Source organism: Rattus norvegicus, chromosome 14, assembly GCF_036323735.1.
Source record: "Rattus norvegicus strain BN/NHsdMcwi chromosome 14, GRCr8, whole genome shotgun sequence".
Lineage (NCBI taxonomy): Eukaryota > Metazoa > Chordata > Mammalia > Rodentia > Muridae > Rattus > Rattus norvegicus.
In genome coordinates, this window is record NC_086032.1 from 71,085,683 (window position 1) to 71,106,895 (window position 21,213).

Genomic DNA, 21,213 nt, shown 5'->3' on the forward strand with positions numbered 1-21,213 from the left:
ACGGAAAGCCACGCTGAGCCCCGCCGCCGCCCGCCGTCCCCCACCGCGCGACCCGGCGACATGGAGCCCGGCGCAGCGCCCCGGTCCGCAGAGCCCGCCGCGCGACACGGCGACGGCAGAAAGAAAATGGCGGCAGCCGTAGCTGCGGCCACCGCGGCCTCCCACGCGCCGCTGACGCCAATGGCGCGCGCCGGCCGGCGGACTACGGATGGCGGCTGCCCGGGCTCGGGCGAGGGGCGGGGCGAGGCGGCGAGGGGGCCGGCGGGAGGCGGAGGCCGGGCGGGCGGCTGGAGGGAGGTGGCGGGGACAGTGTGTGGCTTTCGGAACATGGCGGGCGTCTGCGACGCGGCCGCCCCGGGAGAAGGCGGCGGTGGCGGCGCGGACGGCCCCGAGCGGACGGGCCGCGGCGAGGCGGAGCAGCCGGGTGGTGGCGGCCATGGGCCCGCGCCCCAGCACACAGAGACGCTGGGCTTCTACGAGAGCGACCGGCGGCGGGAGAAGCGCCGCGGCCGCGCAGGTGAGGCGAGCAGGGAGCGGGCGGGCGGGCGGACAGCACTAGGCCGCGGCGGGCTACCCACGGGCCGACCGGGTTGTGATAGCGAGGACGCCAGCGTCTTCCCTCTGCGCGCGGAGCAGCCGCGGCTCCTGTGGCTCCCATGTCCCCGCGGCCGGTGACAGCTACCCCGGCGGCTAGTGCGCGCCGCCCGACGCTCCCGCGGCCATCCCCGAGCCAGGTGCACCCGGGAGGTCGTCGGTCCCCGGTCACTGAGTGTTCGCGGCCGGCCTCAGCAGTGGCAGGCATCTCCCACATCCGAAGGAGGTCACAAATGGGAAACGGGGGGCTTTCTGGAGGATGTCAGTGCCAAGGTGACTTTCCCCCCTGTGTTTTATGCGAAGTTGAGTCTCGGAAACCTGTTAACTTGCCCGCCGAATACATTTTTCATAGACTCAGCTGACAGTGTGGTCGTGACCGTGAAGTTCAGTAGTTTTCTCCGACACAGAAATGTGCAGCACCCCCTAAAATGTTACATGTGGAGTTTTCCTAAACTAAAACTTAAGACAGAAGAAACGGTTTTGTCACACAAGAAAACACGTACCACTTTTAAACCCTGCTTGTCCATAAACTCTGAAGCATACTGTTAAAATATCATAACTCCCGTGTGTTCGAAGATCTTATTATTTTAAAAGAATTTGTATCAGCTTTGGTATTTACACTGAAGCTTTGTAGTAAGCCTGGAAGCAAAAGGGAAAGTTTTGGCATGGCCGTTGCATTGGGTATAATAAATGATTGCATTTTAATTCTTACATCGTAGGTCCAAAATCTTGGACAGCAATTTGATGACATTTCTTCCAACTTATTCTGAGCTAATGCGATGGAATAAGGTCCTGCAGCTTATATAAATACACAGTCAAGTTATAAGATTGACTCTGTTCACTATGGGTATTGAAATTATAGGTGTCCTGAAAGTCTGTAAGATCCTGATAGACCTGCTACTTCACAGAATTGAACATAGTTTTGCATCAGTCTCCATATCTTTGAAAACTCCAGCACAGGCTGTGTGCTGTGTTTGGTCTTTTTTGTTTAGCCAATTAAAATTTTCCCAGTATTCTTTATTTGGTTTAGTTGTCGGTTAAACACTTGCTTACAAGAGTGTTTGCTTTCTAAATTGGCAAGGCCTAAGTAAGACAAAGTCTTCAGTCTCCCAGCTCTTGTTCACTTAACCTGACCAGGTTTCACTACATTGAAATCGTCTTAAGCTTCAGGAAAGCCGTTACGGTTGAAGCCTTTTATGTTGTTTACAATGAAGAAAAACAGTGACACTGTGAAGAGCCTTTAGTGAACACAGACCTTGAGCTTCCTAAGTGAATTTATTCTTCCCTGGTACAAACACAGACCTTGAACCGTTGAAGTGAGCGTTCCTGGGCTGAGCTGCGTACTTGGACTTACATAAATTTGACATCCTATCCCACACTCGTTCTTCACAGAGGCGGCCCACTGAGCATCATACACTTAACAGATTTAAAGCTGGATTTTTTTTTCAACCTCCAGTGGCAGAAAGTCCTTTCTAGGGAGAGAGCATCAAGCCTTAGCTATTGAGATGGATGGCCCTTCTTGCTCCTTAGTCCTATCAGTCTTTTATAAGGGAAAAGGTAGTGGTTGTTCCTGCTTTGGTAGATGGCAGTAGGGATCTAGGCAAGCATCCCAGGAACATCCAGTTAGAGGCACCAACCAGTGGTTTTCCCGTGTGGACCACCCTCTTCTGACACCTGGTGTCTCTTCTAAGAGCCAGGCAGCTCTCACTGTTGCTGGTGCCTGTCCACCTGCGACTGGGTCTGCACTTGGCCATGGCACCCTCTCTAGCTTAGAAATCCAGGCATTCTTTTTGTTCGCCTCCAAGTGCTTCTGTCTTCTGCTCTGTTATCTTTCTTTGCCTCCTTACCAAGAAATAGGAAACAGGTTGGCTGGGCCAGAGGGCACCACCTAGTGTCAGACTGGAAACATCTCTCTGAGTTGTTTAGTGTGGGAGCTCACACTAAAGTATTAATTGTCCATTCTCTGTACAGGCTCCTGTGGGCTTGCCCTGTCCTCCACTTTGCAAGCTAGGCCAGTCTATGCCGTTCCTTTTGAAAGTCATGATCTTAGTGTCTTGATGGTTTTAACTGTCATTTAGTTCCAATCCTTTTTATTATTTCCCACAAGGCATTCAGGGCTCCTTATAAGAAATGTATTGATCAGTCCTAGCATCTAGTATTCTCTTAAAATGAACATACAAGTGCTTATCCATCGTTGAGTAAAATAAAATGGAGTTTAGTATTTAAGGTTCATCCTGACTTATCTGTTGAGAAAAATATATAAGTATATGTATATTAGAGTATATGGGGCTATAAATGTGACATGCGTTCATCTATGTCAGTTATTTTTTTTTCTGTTTCTTTGAAGATTGCTATCATTTGATTCTCAGCAGCGCTTTTTTAATGCATGAATTGTCTGACAAATGCTAGTACTTGCACCTTAACACAGTTAAAGATGGATGCCTCATTCACCATTCCCGTGTGTGGTGAGTTTGAACTCTGGAAATAGTGCTCACCAAGAACTGAACTCTCACCTTGCTCTTAATATTACTGCCATTTCATGTTGCAGTTTTCGACACAGACCAGATTAAGTAATGCCTATCATCCGGTTCCTGTGTTTTTCCCCTCTTGACTTGCCTGAAGAGTTCTAGGTGAGAGAGATTCTGTATAGCCATGTATGGCTCTGGGAATCGATGCTGAGCAAGTCAGTGCTGGACTAAGAATTAGGCCATCTGTCTTCTTAACTTGGTTCAGTTGTTGAACTGCATAGGCTGCTTGCTTGATCCACTTGGTCTGCTTCGTGGAGTGATTACTAAATAGTCTGTAACTTAGTTGCCTTACTCTCCATGGAGACTTAACAGAGGCTCTGTGTAAGACAAACATGACATCTGCCCATGAGCATGAGGCAGTTCCCTGTAGGGCAAGTGCAGGAGGCAAGCAGATAAGCATTGCTTGTGAAAGGAGAAGCCTGATGTCAGGTGTGGCCGCAGTGTTGTTTGTGATGGACAATGCTGTGACTAGTGTTCTCTTTGTAATGCTGACTTGACTTCTGGAACTCTACTCTTGTCTGATTTGTTTCTCTCCTGCTTTTACACACTGGACTGTATCTCCAGGAGAAGAAAGAAAAGCTGAAATCCAGAACAGCCAACTGGTTTCCTATTAGCAGTTCCCACAGAGATTGTCAGTGGGATTCAGACGAGTCCTAGTCCTTGTATTCTACTGTGCGTAGACCTGAACTTTTAAGCTAGCTGGAGGACTATTGACACCTCACACTTTTAATCCTTTCCTTTGTTAAGATATCACTTTTATTTTTTAACCTTTTTCTGTCTCTAAGCATACGACTGCTCTGCTCTTTACTGTCCTAAAGGAGACCATAAACTCTTTTTAAAGGGTGGGAGGCAGAGGTAAGAAGATCCTGAGTTCAAGTCCAGCCTGGGCTACATGGAGAGCCCATATCTCCTAAACAACCAGGCCAAAAAAACCCCAAAAAACAAAACAAAAACAAAAACAAAACAAAAAACAAAAAGCATCAAGAACCTGAATATACTATGCAAAATGGTTCTTTTTCTTACATTTGACTTAGGAAGGCAAACTCCTATTGTATTGTCTCCTAGAAGTTAATTCCTAGTTCCCCTGTATGAAAGTATGCCTGTGTGTAAGAAAGACTCACTGACTACTTTACAGACCTGGTTAAACTTTGTAAACACTTCTTTTACTTAAGGCCAGAGACAAGTGTGTTTCATGGTTTCTTAACAGTCAACTAGTATTCCTTTCCAATTTGCTTTTTTAATGTGCAGTGCTATTTTAAGAAAGATATATTTAGACATATTGCTGAATATGTAAATATATGTAAGATTACTCGTTACTTTTAATAAATACTTTTTGATCCTAGCTTCTAATTTCTAAAGTAAATAGATGAGTAAGACTAATAGTTCTTATTTCGGAGTAAAGGAAGAGAATTTAAACTCTTATTTCTCAATTAAAGATAAAGAATTACAGAATGTTTTTGTGATAGATTAAAAGATACTGGTGGAATTGATTTGGACTTATGACTGATATTTTGCTTTTATTAATGTTCACAATCTTCTAATAGACAAACTTATGATCTTAAAATAGATCTATTTTCACAAGACTGTACCCAAAGACAAGTAAATTCAGACATGTATATAGAACTATAAAGTTTAGCAAAGCCACCATGCACTACTGCACTGAATATCTCTATAGGGAGGCCAGACTTCTCCAGGGAGTGACGGGATGGGGATACCATACAAGCAACAAGGCCAGCTTGACAGGTCTGGTCTAAGGCAGTGGAAGCCCCTTCATTTGGCATGATTGAAAAGCATATTGTGGCCAGCCTTTCTCTCTAACGGAGCAGTGGGTGAGTGGGTGTAATTGTGGAGAGAAATGCACCCTGCATTTCGCAGGTCAGCTCTGCTCTTCGCTCTCACATCTGTCCTTTTAAATGAGTTCCGACTGGGTCTGTTATTTTCTCAGTCTCTTCATTTATATTATGTGAATATCTTTAAGTCTCCTTTTCAGTTTATAATTATTATGAGAGTTATATAAAGTAATGAACATAAGACCTTTGTAACCACCTTAGCGTAGAAGGATCCCATCCATTAATCCTGGTCTTATCTCTAGGAATTGTTGATACGGAAGCAAGTTAAGTCCTTCAAGTTAGTTTATACCACAAAGCTTGGGCTTTTCATCATTCTTATTTTACTGTACCTTTGAAAACAATTCTTTAGCCTATAGCATGATGTTGGTTGTGTGTAGAGACAGTGTTATGCTAGAACGTACTCAGATGGACGTTGGAAAAATAAGGTCCATGGTACTTGGTTCATGGTCTTAGAGAGTCTGCTGTTCAGGTGGCTGCATAGAACCCAGGTTCTGTCGAAGTACAGAGAATGGGGACTGATGGCGTACTAGACTTCTCGGAAAATGCCCAGGTACCTGTTTTTAAAAGTTCTTAGTGCTGGATGCGGTGTCTCATGTCTATAGTTCTGGTACTGTGGAAACAGAGTCAGGAGGATCACTGCAAACTTGAAGCCAGCCAGATCTATATAGGCCAGCCAGCCAGGACTCCATACCAAGTCCTTGTTTCAAGAAAGAACAGTAGTGGGATGTGTAATCTAGTCGTGAAAAGCACCCACTTGGCCAGAACTCTGAATCAGGTTTACTGCTTGCTTTTGGTGCAACCTTAGAGATGATGTCCTTTGCCTCTTAGTGACTTGGAGACAGCTATAGCTATAGAATCTGTTTTATAGTTTTGAGTGTTTGTACTTAAAGAATACACTTTCACTGTTCAGTGTTTTACCATTGTAGAAGCTAAGTCGATGTCTCAGCAGGTAAGCATCTAACTCGGTGCTTAACACCGAGAGTCTTGCCTCCTAGAGGTAGCCTCTCACACAGTCCTCTTTGTACTTACAATATTGCTGAAACATTTCTGTTTATATCAGAACCTATTTATGAAATCTAATTAATTTAGGCTACATCCTTAGTTAAATGTGCTTGTGACACTTTCCACCATAGAGCCAGGATGGCAGAAATAGCATTTATAGATTTAGGTTACAACCACACCAGAAATGGTTAATTTTACGATTAACATGCAGAAAGGAACTGGAGTTCATGACACCACATCATGCCCTGTGGTTTTCATCTACACTCACACAAACACTGTCAAGTGCCTCAAGGATCTGTGTGGAAGGCAAGACGGAAACAGGTGTTACAGAATTGGCAGAAGGTTCAGTTTTCCCTTGTGAGAACTTGAGATCTGTGACTTGACCATCATAGGCCTAAAAGCTGAGAGCTGGTAAAGTTCCCTTCTCCAGTTGACCCCACATCCGTTTTGTCAACCTGTGAACCAAAATACTGATTACAGCGAAAACTGGCCTCAGTAGTCACCAAGGTAGGCACCACTGCTGAAGAGAATTTGCCCAATAACAAGGTACAGCCAGACCTTTTTGTTTTAGTATGCTTTTTGCAATATAAAACTACTGTAATGACCTGTCTGTGTGCCTCTTTAACGCAGAAGCCAGATTCCTAGTCTGCCCAGCTTCTGTCTCTTGTTGGGAACAGAAAGCCTCCCATCCTTGCGATGACACCAGGGCACTGCTCTCAGGGTTAAGCCCAGGCCCCTTGGGCTGTCATTTGTAATCATTATCACTGAGGACCATGGGCCAAGGCCCAACACATTCCCTGCTAACTCCCCAGTCTCAGAGTCCCACCCCTAGCACCCAGCAACTCTTCTCTTATGGAGATTCATATTCTCTTTTGACTGCTGAGTTGTCTTATAAAAGTGTATCAATAAAAGTGTATCATTGATATTTTTAAGTGGTTCCACCAATGCTGAATACTTAGACTAATCCTACTTTTTATGTTCTTATAGGTCATCTTTAAGTAAAGTTAGTGTTAAATAAGATTGGGTGAAAAGCGTGAACTAAGCGTAAGCATGGCTTTCTCTTTTGCAGGGCAGCATGCAAGGCTTTCTTCTTCTCTTCAGATTTTGTTCTAGAAAGCCCAAAGTTTTACTCTCTGTAGATGAGATTATACCATTGCCTTTAAGACTGAGCTTAATTCCATTAATATAAGCAGTGGCATTTGTAGCTTGTGTCTACATCACTGTTGACTTAACTGTAATCTGAGAAAGGAAGACAGGCTCCCCATGGTGCACCATGACCCTGTGTGCCCTGTGCCAAGCAACAATGGGGACATGGTAACATTTCTCCCCAGGAAGGCTTACCTTCCCCCATTTCACTCCCAAATACTTCTCAGTGTCTCACCAATTCTGCAAATGCATTATAAGTCTCATGTATAGAGGGGTGTGTGTGTGTGTGTGTGTGTGTGTGTGTGTGTGTGTGTGTGTTTACATAGAACATACCACTTAAGCAAAAATAAGCATGTAATGTGATGTGAAACCCCTGGAGCTAGGGATTCATTCCAGTGTTGACAAAAGTAAGCTCTTTAAGGTATGCTGTCCAGTCCCTCAGCTAAGCCTGCTTCTACCTTCCTGGTGGCTTTTTGACTATCCCCACTTGGTAGTGCTTTGGTACATTTGTCAGAGAAATCAGAGTAAGCTCAGAAATTAGTTTGAAAACTTTTGCGATCCTGGAAAAAAGTTGAGCCTCATGCAGCCTCATGAGGAGTCAGAAGGTGTTGGTCAGGTAAGGGGTTTGAAGAGATGGGTGAGATGATGGGGTTAGGAGAAGTATGGCATACCAGAAAGAACTGAGGTCAGGCATCCCCACATTAGCTTAGTATCCTCAAGTCCTGCAGAGTGGAACACATATCAGCTACTTTTGCCTTGCCTTCCTCTACTGCTATAAACAGGATGAATTTACATTGGAGGAGCAATGGCAGTGTGGACAAGTGGACCAGCCCTAGGAAAGAAAGGTTCTGCTTTGTATAGCTAGTGATTTCATAGCGTTGGGAAATTTTTACTTAGGAGAAGTACATTTTCATAGGGGGAAGTGCTGCTGCTGGCTGACTTCTGCCGGATCTCCAGGCTCACCCAAGCAGAAGGCAGCTGTCCTGTGTCTGAATGGCTGGCAAAGTCATGGGTGGAAAGCACTGCTTTCCCGGGCCCTGAGCTGCTTCTGGACCACTGGAATGTTTATTCAATGGAGTCTTCACAGCTCTTCCCCTTTCTCTGCAGTCCAGGCCCATAGCACCATGAGACCCAGGCCTGGTCTGAAAGGTGTTCCTCAGCTCCTTTGGTTCTCAGCAGCCATCCCTTCCCTACTCCGGTGGCATTCAGCATGCAACAGCAGCAGTTCCCCAACACCACCCTCTGGCCGTTTGGTTTCCCTTTCTTGCTGGCACAGACCTGTAGACTGTATATTCCCTGTTGGTTTTCTATATGTTTTACCTATGGCCCCAGCCTCCGAGTTCTTGATAAACACTTTCTTTTGTGTCTTTCTTTTTTCTGTAGAATTGTCATTATTGAGGTTCCTCAGTGCTGAACTGACAAGAGGGTACTTCCTCGAACATAACGAGGCCAAGTATACAGAGCGAAGAGAAAGGGTGTACACTTGTATGCGAATACCAAGAGAATTGGAAAAGGTACGCTTTCTTTTTCATTTCCGAACATCATTTGAAAGTGTTAATTATGAAAAAATTGTGAACAGCATCCATTGACTTTTTAAAATATTGGAAATAATGTGGTAAGTGATTGAATGTGTTTGGAGGTAAAGGATTCCTTTGTAGAAAGTGGCTTATAACACCTGGTTTTAGTCTGAGGGGAACGTTCCTGGATCTCTTCACGCCTTCACTTTGGGATGTATTTGTGTCTTATCCAAACGGCTTTAAGTCAGGGTTTCCTCTCCATCTCCGAGCTTGCCCTCTCCCTTTAGTTGTGTGTTTCGAGAATAGCACTTTCTCTCTTTCTTTTTTCTCCACTTGTTATTTAATTTCAACCTTCTCTGAGGTTTCAGTTTTAGAATAGCCACATATTTGAAGACATATGTGACAGACCATCAAGAAAGAAGATGACTTGTTTAACCTTGTCACAGAAAGCCCCCTTTTAAAGATAAACACAGAATAAACAACACCAGGTCCTCCGTATCTTGTTGCAGAGTCAGGCAGAGAACAGGAAAGCCCTTTTCCCTCTGATGCTGCTGGAGTTAGGAGTCCTGTGAGAGTCTAGATCTTATTGCAAGGAAAGATGTAGGAGCTAAATCATGGGTTTTTATAGTAGCATAAGCCTTGTCAAATCTGGCTGCTTCCTCAGAATGGTGCTTCCTATTAGACTGGCTGCAGGAAGCCTCCCGGGCATGTTCTCAGTGCGCTGTGAAGCAAGAGGCGTGGCAGGCAGGCCGTAGGAAGCTGCCTCCCAGCCTCCATGGCTAAGAAGAAGCGACTTGCCTTTATGTAGGTTCTTGGCAGTGTCACCTGCTGAGATGTGGGGGTGGGGGTGGGGGGTTAGAAAACCGCTGAGGAGGAGGCAGGGTCCTGAGCTTTCGAGATCCTCACTGAGGAGGACGGAGGTTCCCATGGAGGAACCTGAGGGACTGATGGCTTATGGGCAGTGTTCCTTCCTCCACACCAGAGTAACTGCATTTCTCTTCAGAGATTCAGCTAACATTGTGTCCAGAGCTGGTCAGGTGAGTCAGATGTTTGTGGTGGGAAGTAAGTAGAAAAAAGATGAAACCAGTTCTTACGTTGGGAAGCACTGTTAGGTTGCTTTTTACATTTATTTTTTTATTTTTTTGGTGTGCGTGATAAACCATGGTGTAGAAGTGTTTGGACACAGTGCAGTCAGGGCAAAGATAATCTGCTGATGCTGTTTGTCTGAGATAAGACAACATATTTAACCTATACCACCCAGCCTTAACCCTCCCTGTAAGGAAAGTTTCTCTCTTGATGATCAATCCTGGATGCCATTTTTCTCTGAAAATACTGGAATTTACCTGCAAACACAGCCAGACTTCCTGTATGCGCCCAGCTCTCCCTGACACTGAATCTGATCTCTTTGTTACATCAGCTGTTAGTTCTGTTCTTCGTCAGAGCAGGCCCAATGCATACATGCATTTTCCTTCATCGCAACTTTGCAGTGGCCAACAGATGTCGTGTTTCATGAGCAAATGACTACAGGTCTTGATAAGACTTAAGACAAGCCAAGTGCTCTTTCTGAAACTAAGGTCCACTGTTGGCTAAGTAATATATGTGGTGTGTTGCCATCAGGATTTACCCTTTAAAAGAAACCGCAAAATATCAGAGAGAGCATTGCTGTACCAGGAGTTAACTGTTTATAAAACTGCAATTACTTGTATGAAGGTTAAATGTATAAAATCCCGAAGTTTGAATTAACATTCATTTCTCAGTTGTTTTGCTTTCTGTGAAAGGGACTGCTGGCGATTGGCCCTTTAGGAACACAGAGTGCTTCAGAAGAGAGCACACTTCTCCTTGACTGCTAACGTAGAAGCAGGACTTCACTTAAAGCTGGGGAGACTACTTGGCATTCAGCTTAATCTAAATTATTTTATCGTCTCCTTTTCAGTGAACATTGTCATTGCCAACATATAGTATCTTATTGGCTGTTGTCTTGGTAGATGACTATATTTTCACATAACATCATCTAAAAATTAGAGAGCTCTGTGCTTTTCTGAAGTCTGCAAGGATTACAAAACATTGGTGTCCATACTTTCAGGTCAAGGAAAATCAGCTCAGTGTCTTTTACCAAACCTGTGGACTAATGTAGAACAAAATAATAGCAGGAATTGCATGATATGTCAGTGGGACAACAGCCTTACACTTGACAGTGTGCTCTGTGCTTCAAGCAGTTTCTCCAGCTTTGCACTAGCACTCCTTTTCAAACTTCTTCCCCTGGCATGAAGCCCTGACATCTTAGAGCACTTCCTTGGTCTCAGCAGGTTGGGGTGGGGCGTAGGAGGAGATATGATGAATTTCTTTTCTTTTCGTGCACAAACCTCCCAGTCCTATTCTAGGTAGGCACTTCCACAGTCTGCTACTGAGTGCTTATAGTCCACTTTTGGGGTATCGTTCTGTCTCCCATAAAACTGAGGAGACTGGCTTCTCTGGAAATACAGTGGGAGGCAGAGAAGTGCAGTGGCTCTCTGGCAGGCTGCCGCTGCTGGCTTCAGATCCCAGCCCCACTGCTTTTAGCTGTGACTCCTGGGTTGTCCCCTCTCCTTCCTGTGCTAGTGTCTCCTGCTTGTGGATCAGTTACACTTGAACCCTGTAGAAATGTTTTAAAATCTTTAACAGCCTTAACGTTAGCACCTTGTGAGGAGGGTCCTGCCATGGAACAAGATGAATTTCTTCATCCACATGTTTCATTCCTAAACTGTCAGGACACAACAGGAGATGCTTGGGAGAGACCTGGTTGCAAGACTCTCCAGGGTCTCTTCTTTAGCTCCTGCTTTGCTTTAATTAAACATGACTTTGCTCACCCTGCAGGAGATCACTGTCTGTCAGCCTTTCTCAGATTGCTAACCGCACATAGAAAGAGACCCTAGGGAAAGTTTGTTTCCTCTTTTCCTTAACCAGGCTCTTGGGGTAAACCTGACCTTGTTCATGAAGGGTTTACTGTGCAGGAACACTGGGTAACATTGCCTACAGTTGGTTCATAGTTCACAGCTTTTAGAGTTTATCTTCAGTGGGCTGCAACTGGAGACTAGTTGAGAACAGAAACCCCTGTCTTCTGGCCAGTGTAGCAGTTCCTGTTGCTCACTTCTAAACTGAGCTCACTTCCTACCATATCTGGGTAGATACAGGTACTAGGGAATGATTTGCTATGTGTCAAATATGTAAATATCTCTTGTCCAAGGCTAATTTTGTTGTCTTTGTAGAACTAAAATTATAATAATTTTGCAAAACAAAATTGAAAAAAATTCTGTCCATCATAACATTTTCTAAAATCCCTGATTAGTTTATATGCTAATTTAAGGAGGAAGATAAAGATCACATACTTACTGACTGATCTGTTCTGTCTTAAGTACTTACAGTATATCCTAGGCATTTGTAACATGTAAGTACATAGCCTCGATTTTAGCATGGTGGGAAACATAATAAAAGATACAGAATGGTAAGTGCCATTAAGCAAAACAAGTAAAATGCTGCAAAGAATTTCCAGAAGGACCAGGTGGTGGTGCATGCATTTGATCTCAGCACTTGGGAGGCAGAGGTGGATGGATTTCTGAGTTTGGCGTCAGCCTGGTCTACAGAGTGAATTCCAGGACAGCCAGGGTTACACAGAGATCCCTGTTGGAGAGTGGGGGTGGAGCAGTGGGGGTTGGGAAGGGTTTGCTTAGGAGGCAAGCTTCAGACATAGTCAAGGTCAGGGCCTGAAAAGGAAGTGTGTGGCAAAGGTAGGAAGAGGTAGATTGTGCACACGCACCAGGTGGTATGGGTGAAGGTACTGGAAAGACTCGGAGATGGGGTGATCGAGGAGCCACAAGAACTGGAAGGTGGGATGGTCTAGATTTGTCTCCTGGTCAAGCTGAAGAGTTTAGAACTTAGGCTTCTATACAGGCTGTATTCCTTAGGAATGCTCTAGCTATATAGGACAGAAAGTGAGGCTAGTAGAGTTGCTCAGTTTCCTCTCCTTTCTTTTGAGCAAATGTAATCATGGGAGGTCTGAGTTTGTCCAGCAGGCTAGTGACATGCCATGGCTCCAAGACCTTGTTTCACCCAGTCTTGGTCACTTAGCTTTTGGTTATCGAACTTTAAATAGAAAGTTGACAACTGGAAGTATTGAATCTCCCTTATAATCAGAAAAGAAAAAGAGCAGTCAGTAGCGCCCCCTTTGGACTGGCCTTCATATAGAATTAAAGCTTTCCCAGGCCTCGCACAGCTCTCACTTGTGTCTTACTGGAAAAAATAAACACATGGTCAACACCAACTCCAGCACAGGAGACTAAGATAGTAAACAAACGTTACGCTTTAGCAACAGACAAAAGGATTAGGAACAGTTACTGTGTTAGCCCCAGAGCTCTGCTTCTGAAAAACTCGGACAGCAGCAGCAGTCAGTGTGGAGTGGAGATGACAGAGAGAGCTCACAGCTCTTCCTCATGTTGCATGTCTCTCTCTAAGCAGCCTCAATTGATTCATTTGCCTCTTCATCCTGTATTCCTGGTGTTGGACAGATACAGGTTACAATAAATACTATTTTATATTTATATACAAATGTAAATGACATAAAAATATTCATATAATTTTATAAAAAGTTCTTGTTTATGAACCTTGCCTGTCACCAAAAGCTAAGCTACAATGAAAGTGTATCTTTACCTTGTAATTGCATGCTTTGGGCAGTCATGTATTTCATGTTTACCATACTTTGTACATTATACTTTTAAAATACATTTTAGGCAAACTAAGTTACACTGTTTAGTCTTAAGTGTAGCTACTGTTTTTAAAGAACCTTATTAATTATTTATTCACTGTTATTTATTTCATCATACTAAGGATTAAATATGGGGGTATAATATGAGGCAAGTTTCTGCAACTAAATCCTCAAGTCCTGTTCTTGTCACCTGAAAACAGATCTCACTAAATTGCCTATTTATTGTATGCCCTAGGCTAACCTCAAACTTGAGGGGTTTTTTTTTCTGCCTTTAAAAAAACTCACACAATTTTTTGAAGCTTAAACTTATCAGGTTGAAGGTTGTAAGGAATGTATATATTTGCGTTGGTCAGATTTTTGGCACTAACATAAACAACTAAAGGAAGACAAAATTTTATGCACATACAATTTCAGAAGTTCAAGTGCATAGGCCTTGACTCCTGCTTCTGAGTTGCTAGAGAAGCAGAACCTAGTAATGGGAGTGGATGTCAGAGGCATACCATACCTCCCTGCTGGACTTTGCCTCCAAAAACTCTCAGGGTTTCCCAAAATAGTGGCATCAGCTGGGAACAAAATGCTCAACACATGAGCCTTTTTAATTCATCCACAAGATATATGGAGTTGTGCTATTGCTAAACATGAACTGTTAAGCAAAATGGAGAGGAGTTCCCCAAACACTAGAATCATGTGGTCCAGCATCAGCTGCTTACTCCTCAGAGTCTAGCACTTCACTTTCTTCGTCTGAGAAGGATGGCAGAGTCCTCTCACGAGGCCTAATACAATAGGAACCTGTCTCGGTTACTATTCTACTGCTGTGAAGAAACTCTAACCATGACCAAGACAACTTATAAAAAGAAGCATTTAATTGGGGGCTTGCTTCAGATTCAGAGGGTTAGCATGTGACCATCATGGTGTGTGGAGGACAGTAGCAAGCAGGCAAGCACGGCCCTGGAGCAGTAGCTCAGACCTATGTCTTACTACAAGTTGGAGGCAGGCTGGGACAGAGACTGGGCCTGCTGTGGACGTTTGAAACTTCAGATCTCACCCCTTGTGTCCTCCTCCAAGGCCATATCTATAACTTCCCAAAACAGTTTCACCAACCAGGGAACCAAGCACTCAAATACATGAGCCTACAGAGTCTGTTCTCCTTCTAATTACCACAGACTGTTTTGAGTTTGCTTTTGAGGGACAGAGAAAATGGATGGTAACAGAAAAATTCCAAGAAAGGGAAGATTTCAGTATTTAATAGGAGATCTTAATTCTTTCCCTTTTTTGAGGGTAAGCAGAATCAGTGGTCATTCAAAGGTTCATTTATAGTAATAAACTTAATTTGCCATCATCATGTAAAGCTGGTTTTGTTGTATTACAAGACATGAAAAAAAAACATAATAAAAGCTATCAGACCACTTTATCTCAGTAAAACAGTCCTCAATTTTATTGTGAAACTGGCATTCTGCTTACTCAGACCCCTGTTTGTGTCAGGGACTTCTCAACCATCCTCTTGGTTTCTAATTCCACGAGAATACATTTATAGAAACATCCTTCTAAATCTGTCTTGGGATGCAGACGATCTTTGTCTGGGACTCAACCTTGCCCAGATCCCCAGTTACAGAGCTACTGGGAAAAAGGCAGGTCAGTGCAGTCTGACTGTACCTCAGCACTGTGGTGAGTCTTCCTCCCCTTCTCTCCAGGACATATCCCTGCCTGAGGCAAGATGACAACACCAGTAGCCCCCTACCGAAATAAGGCTTGATTCGGTGGGTCATTCCCAGCTACCTTGCATTGTGACGTTGCTGCTACCTGCTGGGCACATAAAACCATCCAGCAAGTTAAAAGATGACTGTTTGTAAACTTACAACTTGAGAGCTATTTGTTGGAAACTCTTTTCTGTCTTATTGGCTTTGGATGTCTTACATCATGCCATTATGATTCCTTACTCAGGCCGTTTTTGACTCTTAATTTCCCTGACTACTTAATTGGTAGCCTAATGAGACTGATTTCTTCCTGAAAATCAGATCTAAGCCTGAAAAGATGTCATCTTGCATTGGCTGCCTTTACCTGCAAGAGCTGTGAAGGCCTCAAGTACTAGGGTAACCGTCACTCTATTGCAGAGCTTTAAGGACACCCTTACTGTCCCACATGTGGCCAACCTCTCAGGGGATCCTCTACTGCTGCAAGATATTTAATCACACCGTGAACACCAAGAATGTATTATTTACTGAAAATACCTGTTTCTAGATGTGGCATGGCTCAGCCAGCCCTTAGCACACAGCTTTATTCCCTCTGGCTGGAATTCAGACATGCCCTTTAATCCAAAACAAGTTAGTAGGCAAAGGTAGAAGGTAAAGTTATTTTGCAGAAGGAAGCACCCATGTTTGAAAGAGATGTGTAATTGAGTGGCAGATAAAGTGACAAATCAGAGAAAGATTTGACAGAATAGGATATGCCAACCGTCATGAGAAGAGAGAGGAAAGGGAAGAACTTGAGGGGCAGAGAGAGAAAGAGAAGAGGAAGCATTTTTACTGGGACAGTTGTACAGAGACAGGATGCAAAGAGAGAACAAGCTAGACACAGGTAAAGAGAGACTGAGCCAGGGACTAAGAGAGAGGCCAAATTGGATCAGTCGGCTTGGAGAGGAGTTCGAAGCCAGAATAGCTGAGTTGAACCAGCCAGTGAGAGGTGAGAAAGAACTAGAAAGGGTGAGTTTATTCAGCAGCAAGTCTCAGAGACAGAAAACATTCTAGACCTACACAAGATTGTACAGAAGCTAGAAGCTTCCAGGACTAGGCCTAGGACTAGGACTACCAAACTGAGGCAATAAACCTTGGAGATGATAATTGCTTCAGATGAATAAAAAATACTTTTACCCTCTACCCTGTCTGTTCCATTAAGAGTAACAAGTAGTAATCCTACCTTGTATATTGTGAAGAGTCCTAACCAAGTTAGCCTAAGTGGGTTGCCTAGGATTACCATCAAATAAGAGGCCAGAAAATAGTAGGGTCATTCATTGTACATAATTGTCCTACAAATTAAATTCTTCAAGTTATTTACCTTTCAAGAAATATGTCTACTGTTCAACATAGACATATATAGATACAGATTATACGCCAGATGTAGCTTATGCTGAGCGTGATGCATTGATTGAGATTCTTCTGAGTTGAACCAGCCAGTGAGATGTGTACAGATGTGTGCATAAGCTCACCCATCACAGAAGAACCCGACTCAGCAATCCCTTTCTTGACCTTCTCATAGAGTATAGACCTCTTAGGGACATGAAGTTTTGAGTTGAGGTACATAAAAAATATTTCCTCTATCGAATGTGCAGCGATTGCTTTCAAAGTCACATTCCTACATGTGGGTTTGTTAAACTGCTGTGTAGGAAGTTGAGCTCCTTAGCTGCTAACTGAAGATGGCCTTATCACTCTCATATAACAGTATTTGCAGCTTACACCCCACAGTGGAACAAGCACATTTTCCTGTGTAGAATTCTGGTCCTCTTTGTCCTGCAGTCTAATCTGAGTGTTGTCTCTTCTGTGAAGACAGCATTTTCCAGCTTTCTGGACTCTTGGGCATATGCCTCAGTGCACTCCACATATTCCAACACTAACACTACACAAACCTGATCTTTCCTCACGCTTGCCAAAATAAATAGTTCTTTAGAATTTAATTTGTAGAAAGATTATACATAATGAATGCTCCCTGGGTTGTCTGGCCTCTTCTACTATTACGTTCAACACTGTTATATCCCAGGCCTCCATTATACCAGCCTGCTTAAGACTCTGCCTTAGCTAACCACTCACTACCCTGGCGCTCACTGCACTTCCAGTCCCCAGGATTCCTCACGCCCTGTGCAGCCTCTGTCCCAGGAACCTCTGAACCCAAGCATAGGACTGAACCTTTATAGTCAGTGGCATTCGGGGCTGCAGAGGGGCTCTTCTAGGCTCTTTACTCACATTTCCCAGGGGCATTCCAGGCTACAGTGCCTCACCACAGTAGATGATGCTTGCTGGCCCTAGCAGAGGAGATGTTGCTCAGAATTTCAAATGAACGATGAAGAAATACATTACACAACCATACTTTTTAGTCATGAACCTTTATATATTTTGAAATTTCAAATGACATTCAGGAAGAGACTTTGGAAAAAAAATTTTTTTCAATTTAAAAACAAATTTCCCATGGATAGAAGTTGGTATTTTTGTTTTGAGACAAGACATTTTGTTTTATTTTTCAAATGGCTAAGAGCAATTTAGGAGGTTCTGTTTAAATGCTTAAGAGCAACTGGAGACCTTTTCATAAGTGTTTGGTGCATATTGCCCTACAGTGTTGCAGAAGCATTACCATTCTATAATATCCTCAACAGAGACTGTCAGATGTTAAATGCCTACAATGGGTCTTCTTTTAGTAAAGAAGACTAGGAATTCAGCAGTAAGTTTGAGTATCAAACTAGCACAGTTCTCTTCAGACTGGCTATATCTTCACCATGTCTCTACTGCTCTAGAATGCATCCTAGTGTCACTGCAGAGTTAGGCCCTGTAGCCTGCCTGAAAAGGTGGCAGTAAGAAGGAACTGCACCTTAGAAGCCTCAAAACAAGATCTCCCAGAGTCAGACCAGCACGTACCTCTGGCCTCTGTTTTTACCTCATTAATTAAGCCCGTGATTATTTTTGAAGTCATCTTTTTTATGCACATTTGATGAATCTATGTTCTGAGCATATAATTTAAGAGAATATTTTAGAACAGAGTGTCTGCTGTTTGTTATGTGTAGTTCACCTTTCTAGGAAGAACTTCCCACTGTGCTCCAGCACTGCTCTAGCAAGCCCACTGTCTCCATGCCTGCAGTTTCTGCTCAGGAGGGAGCCAGACTTGAACTTGCCTGCCTTCATAGGCTCTGAGTTTTATACTGGGAGTCAGCATGGATTAGTCACTCAGGGACTCATTGAGAACACTGTTTGAGTTGGTGCTAAGGATTGGCGGTGTCATGGTCTAAAGGGGAAATTAAAATCATCATACCGTATATACCTGGTGCTTATGGAAACCAGAAGAGGGTGGCAGATCCCTTGGAACTGGACTTACAGACGGTTGTGAGCATCTCTGTGAGTGATGGGAATGGAACCCAGAGTAGCAGTCAACAGCTGAGCTATCTCTCCAGGCCCAATTTTGACCTTCTTAATGCAATAAACACTATTTTGACTGTGGTGTTGTTGTTCGTTTGTTCTTTGTTTTCCTGCTTTGTCTTCTAAGGGAGGTATTTTGATTTAGTGGGTTTTTCCCCATTTTTATTAATATATAGCCCAAGCTGGCTTGGAATTCACCTTGTAGTGCAGGCAGGTTTTGTACCTCTTTCCTTACTCTCCTGAGCCTTGTGCATAGGTGTGCACCATGTGCCTGGCCATGAACATGTATCTTATTCAGTTGTCAAAATATCTGCGTAGACAAAGTTCTACACTGTTGGATAAGGAAGGATGACCCTAAAGAGTGACCTGGCTCAGGAAAGGAACTCACCTAAGACCTGTGTCACCTTTTGTCTTTCTTTCCTGGGAAAACATGAGTACAGTGAATGCAAAGAGGTAGGGCCCAGAACTCCTGTGTGTGGTTTCCTTTGAATAGATTGTCTTTACGTTCTAATTTTTGGGGTTATTGGTCTCCTGTATTTTTAGTTTTGTCTTTTTATCTTCTAAACAGTGTAAACAGATGCCATATTTGTCGTAAAGGCCTTCCATGTTGAGCTGAGAGATAGGTAAAGTAAGAGTTCCCATTCTGTAAGATAGGTGAGGTGTCATGGGCCAGCAGCAGTGGGACTGAAGAGGAAAAATGGGAAGAAAGTGACAGGGTCAGGGATTTGATGTATATATATATTCCCCCCCCCCCCCCGGAGCTGGGGACCGAACCCAGGGCCTTGCGCTTGCTAATTGAGCATCAATTAATCTGACAGACCGTGGCTTAGGGCAGGTTCAGAATCACTGCTGCTTTGGTGGTCACAGCAGTGCATGTGTTCTGAAATCTGAAGTGAATGTTGAAGGAGGACAAGAGACTTTTGTGTCTTAGAACAAAAGCTGCATGTCACCAGTATTACTACTTTATAGTCACACCTCTGTGCTGGAGAAGAGATTTGGATTTATAGTTGCTAATGGACAGCCAAATAATTTAGTTATTTAGTCTAAATAAAAAGAAATAGAATTACCTGCCTTCTCAAGATCCACAAGATCCTAAGATTTGAAAGTATACATTATTCTTATTGATGTGTTCTCAAAGCTTTTAATTTGTAACATATTTTAAAGCTTAGAAGCCAGTCTAAGTATTTGATTTGTTAAAGTCTTACAATTTTTTTTTTAAAGACAGTAAGCAGATTGCAAGATAAGTTAGCCACCCTAACTCATGAAGCATGTAGATGAGAACAGGACCTTCCGTTTGACCAAACAGACCTGCTAGTTCTCATGCACATCCTTGGGCTAGCATTCATTCTTCACATCCTTAGCTTCCTAATGTGTCAAGCAGGGATGCAGGAGAGGGAACCCTGACATGAAGGAGTCAACTTTCTCCTGAAGCCTTTCTCCTTAGCTATGGACAGCCACCTTCTCGAGAGACCTCACCTGGTCATCCCTCTGCTTATCTGTGTCCTAATCCCCTCTCTTACAAGAAGACCAGTGTGGGCTAGACAGCTAGCTCAACCACGGAGGGCTCTGGCTTACAACAACATCTCCAGGATAGCAGGCATGTTGGATCGGGACCTATCTATCCTAATGATCTTTTCCCACTCTAATCACTGCTTTAAAGATCCATGTCCTGCAAGTTAGAACTTTCTCGTGAATTCTTTGAGAAACTGATTTGCTTATAGCAGTGTGAATCTAGGTAATGCATGCAGGCAGGACAGTTTATTGCCTAAGGCTATGTAGAGTATTGTGGTGACAGCATATCCATCAGATCATGTTTGTAAGGCATGCAAGAAGTCTGCTAAGTAGCAGAGTTTGGTAAACAAGGTCCAGTTACTTCAAGCCATGAGAAGATCTATCACATTCTCTTCTATACTGCTAAATTTATTGGTGAAAATGGAAAGTATAAATCAATAAGAAACAGGGGAAAGGTTAAAGAAAATGGTAGTTCTGAAAATAATCAGAGTAAGGCCTTCCAAGTATAGCAACTGCCCATTTGTGTAAAATTATGTTAAACTTAGTCTACAAAAACTGTTTTTAAACTAAAGCTGTATCTTCCAGTCTTGTCATGAACAGGAAGTGGAATGATGGAGTAAAGGTAAGAAGCTTGAGCCTGTGTTTTAAGGAGTACAGGAAAGTCACATCAGTTGAGTGTGAAAACCATCTTTTGAGTAGCTGACTGCTGGGGATACTAGTAAGAGACTAATGTCCTATTTCTAAAGCTGAAGTAATCAGGAAGAAATTTCTCATAAAGTTTAGAAATCCAGGGTGTTGGAAGTATAACTACTTAAAGAATCTCTCTCTTTCTTTCTCTCCCAATGTAGCTTATGTTTTTTGGAATATTTTTGTGCCTCGATGCCTTTCTGTATGTGTTCACCCTGCTTCCTCTAAGAGTCTTTCTGGCTCTGTTCAGACTCCTCACTCTGCCTTGCTATGGTTTAAGGTAAGTTTAGATCTTTCACTGTTTTTAGTGTCTAAACAGTTTCATTACTTTCATAACTTGTAGAGTTATTAGAATAAAGATGCATATAATTTCATTCCTACTTTGGTTTTTTATGGATACACACACTGCTTATCTGTTCAATTTATATTATATAATATGTGTTTTATATATGCATTTTTTTTCCTGAGAGGTTCTGAACCAAAACTCTGCTCTAGTCAGTAAAGTGACACTGTTGTGGAGGCCAT

At 43.2% G+C, this 21,213-nt stretch overlaps 1 protein-coding gene across 2 annotated transcripts in view; it reads left to right on the plus strand.

Annotated features, from left to right (window-relative positions):
- Positions 1-283: 283 nt before the first annotated feature.
- The window catches only part of Tapt1 (transmembrane anterior posterior transformation 1), a 46,263-nt gene continuing 25,333 nt past the window's right edge, over positions 284-21,213 (plus strand). Inside the window, exons 1-3 of one of the 2 annotated variants that reach the window (XM_039092783.2) lie at positions 284-517; positions 8,504-8,634; positions 20,850-20,968. In XM_039092783.2, coding sequence (XP_038948711.1) covers positions 328-517; positions 8,504-8,634; positions 20,850-20,968 — 440 coding nt within the window. In that variant the 5' untranslated portion in view covers positions 284-327. Of the gene's footprint in view, positions 518-8,503; positions 8,635-20,849; positions 20,969-21,213 lie in introns of those variants that run through there. The other variant, XM_039092784.2, reaches the window with a different exon arrangement.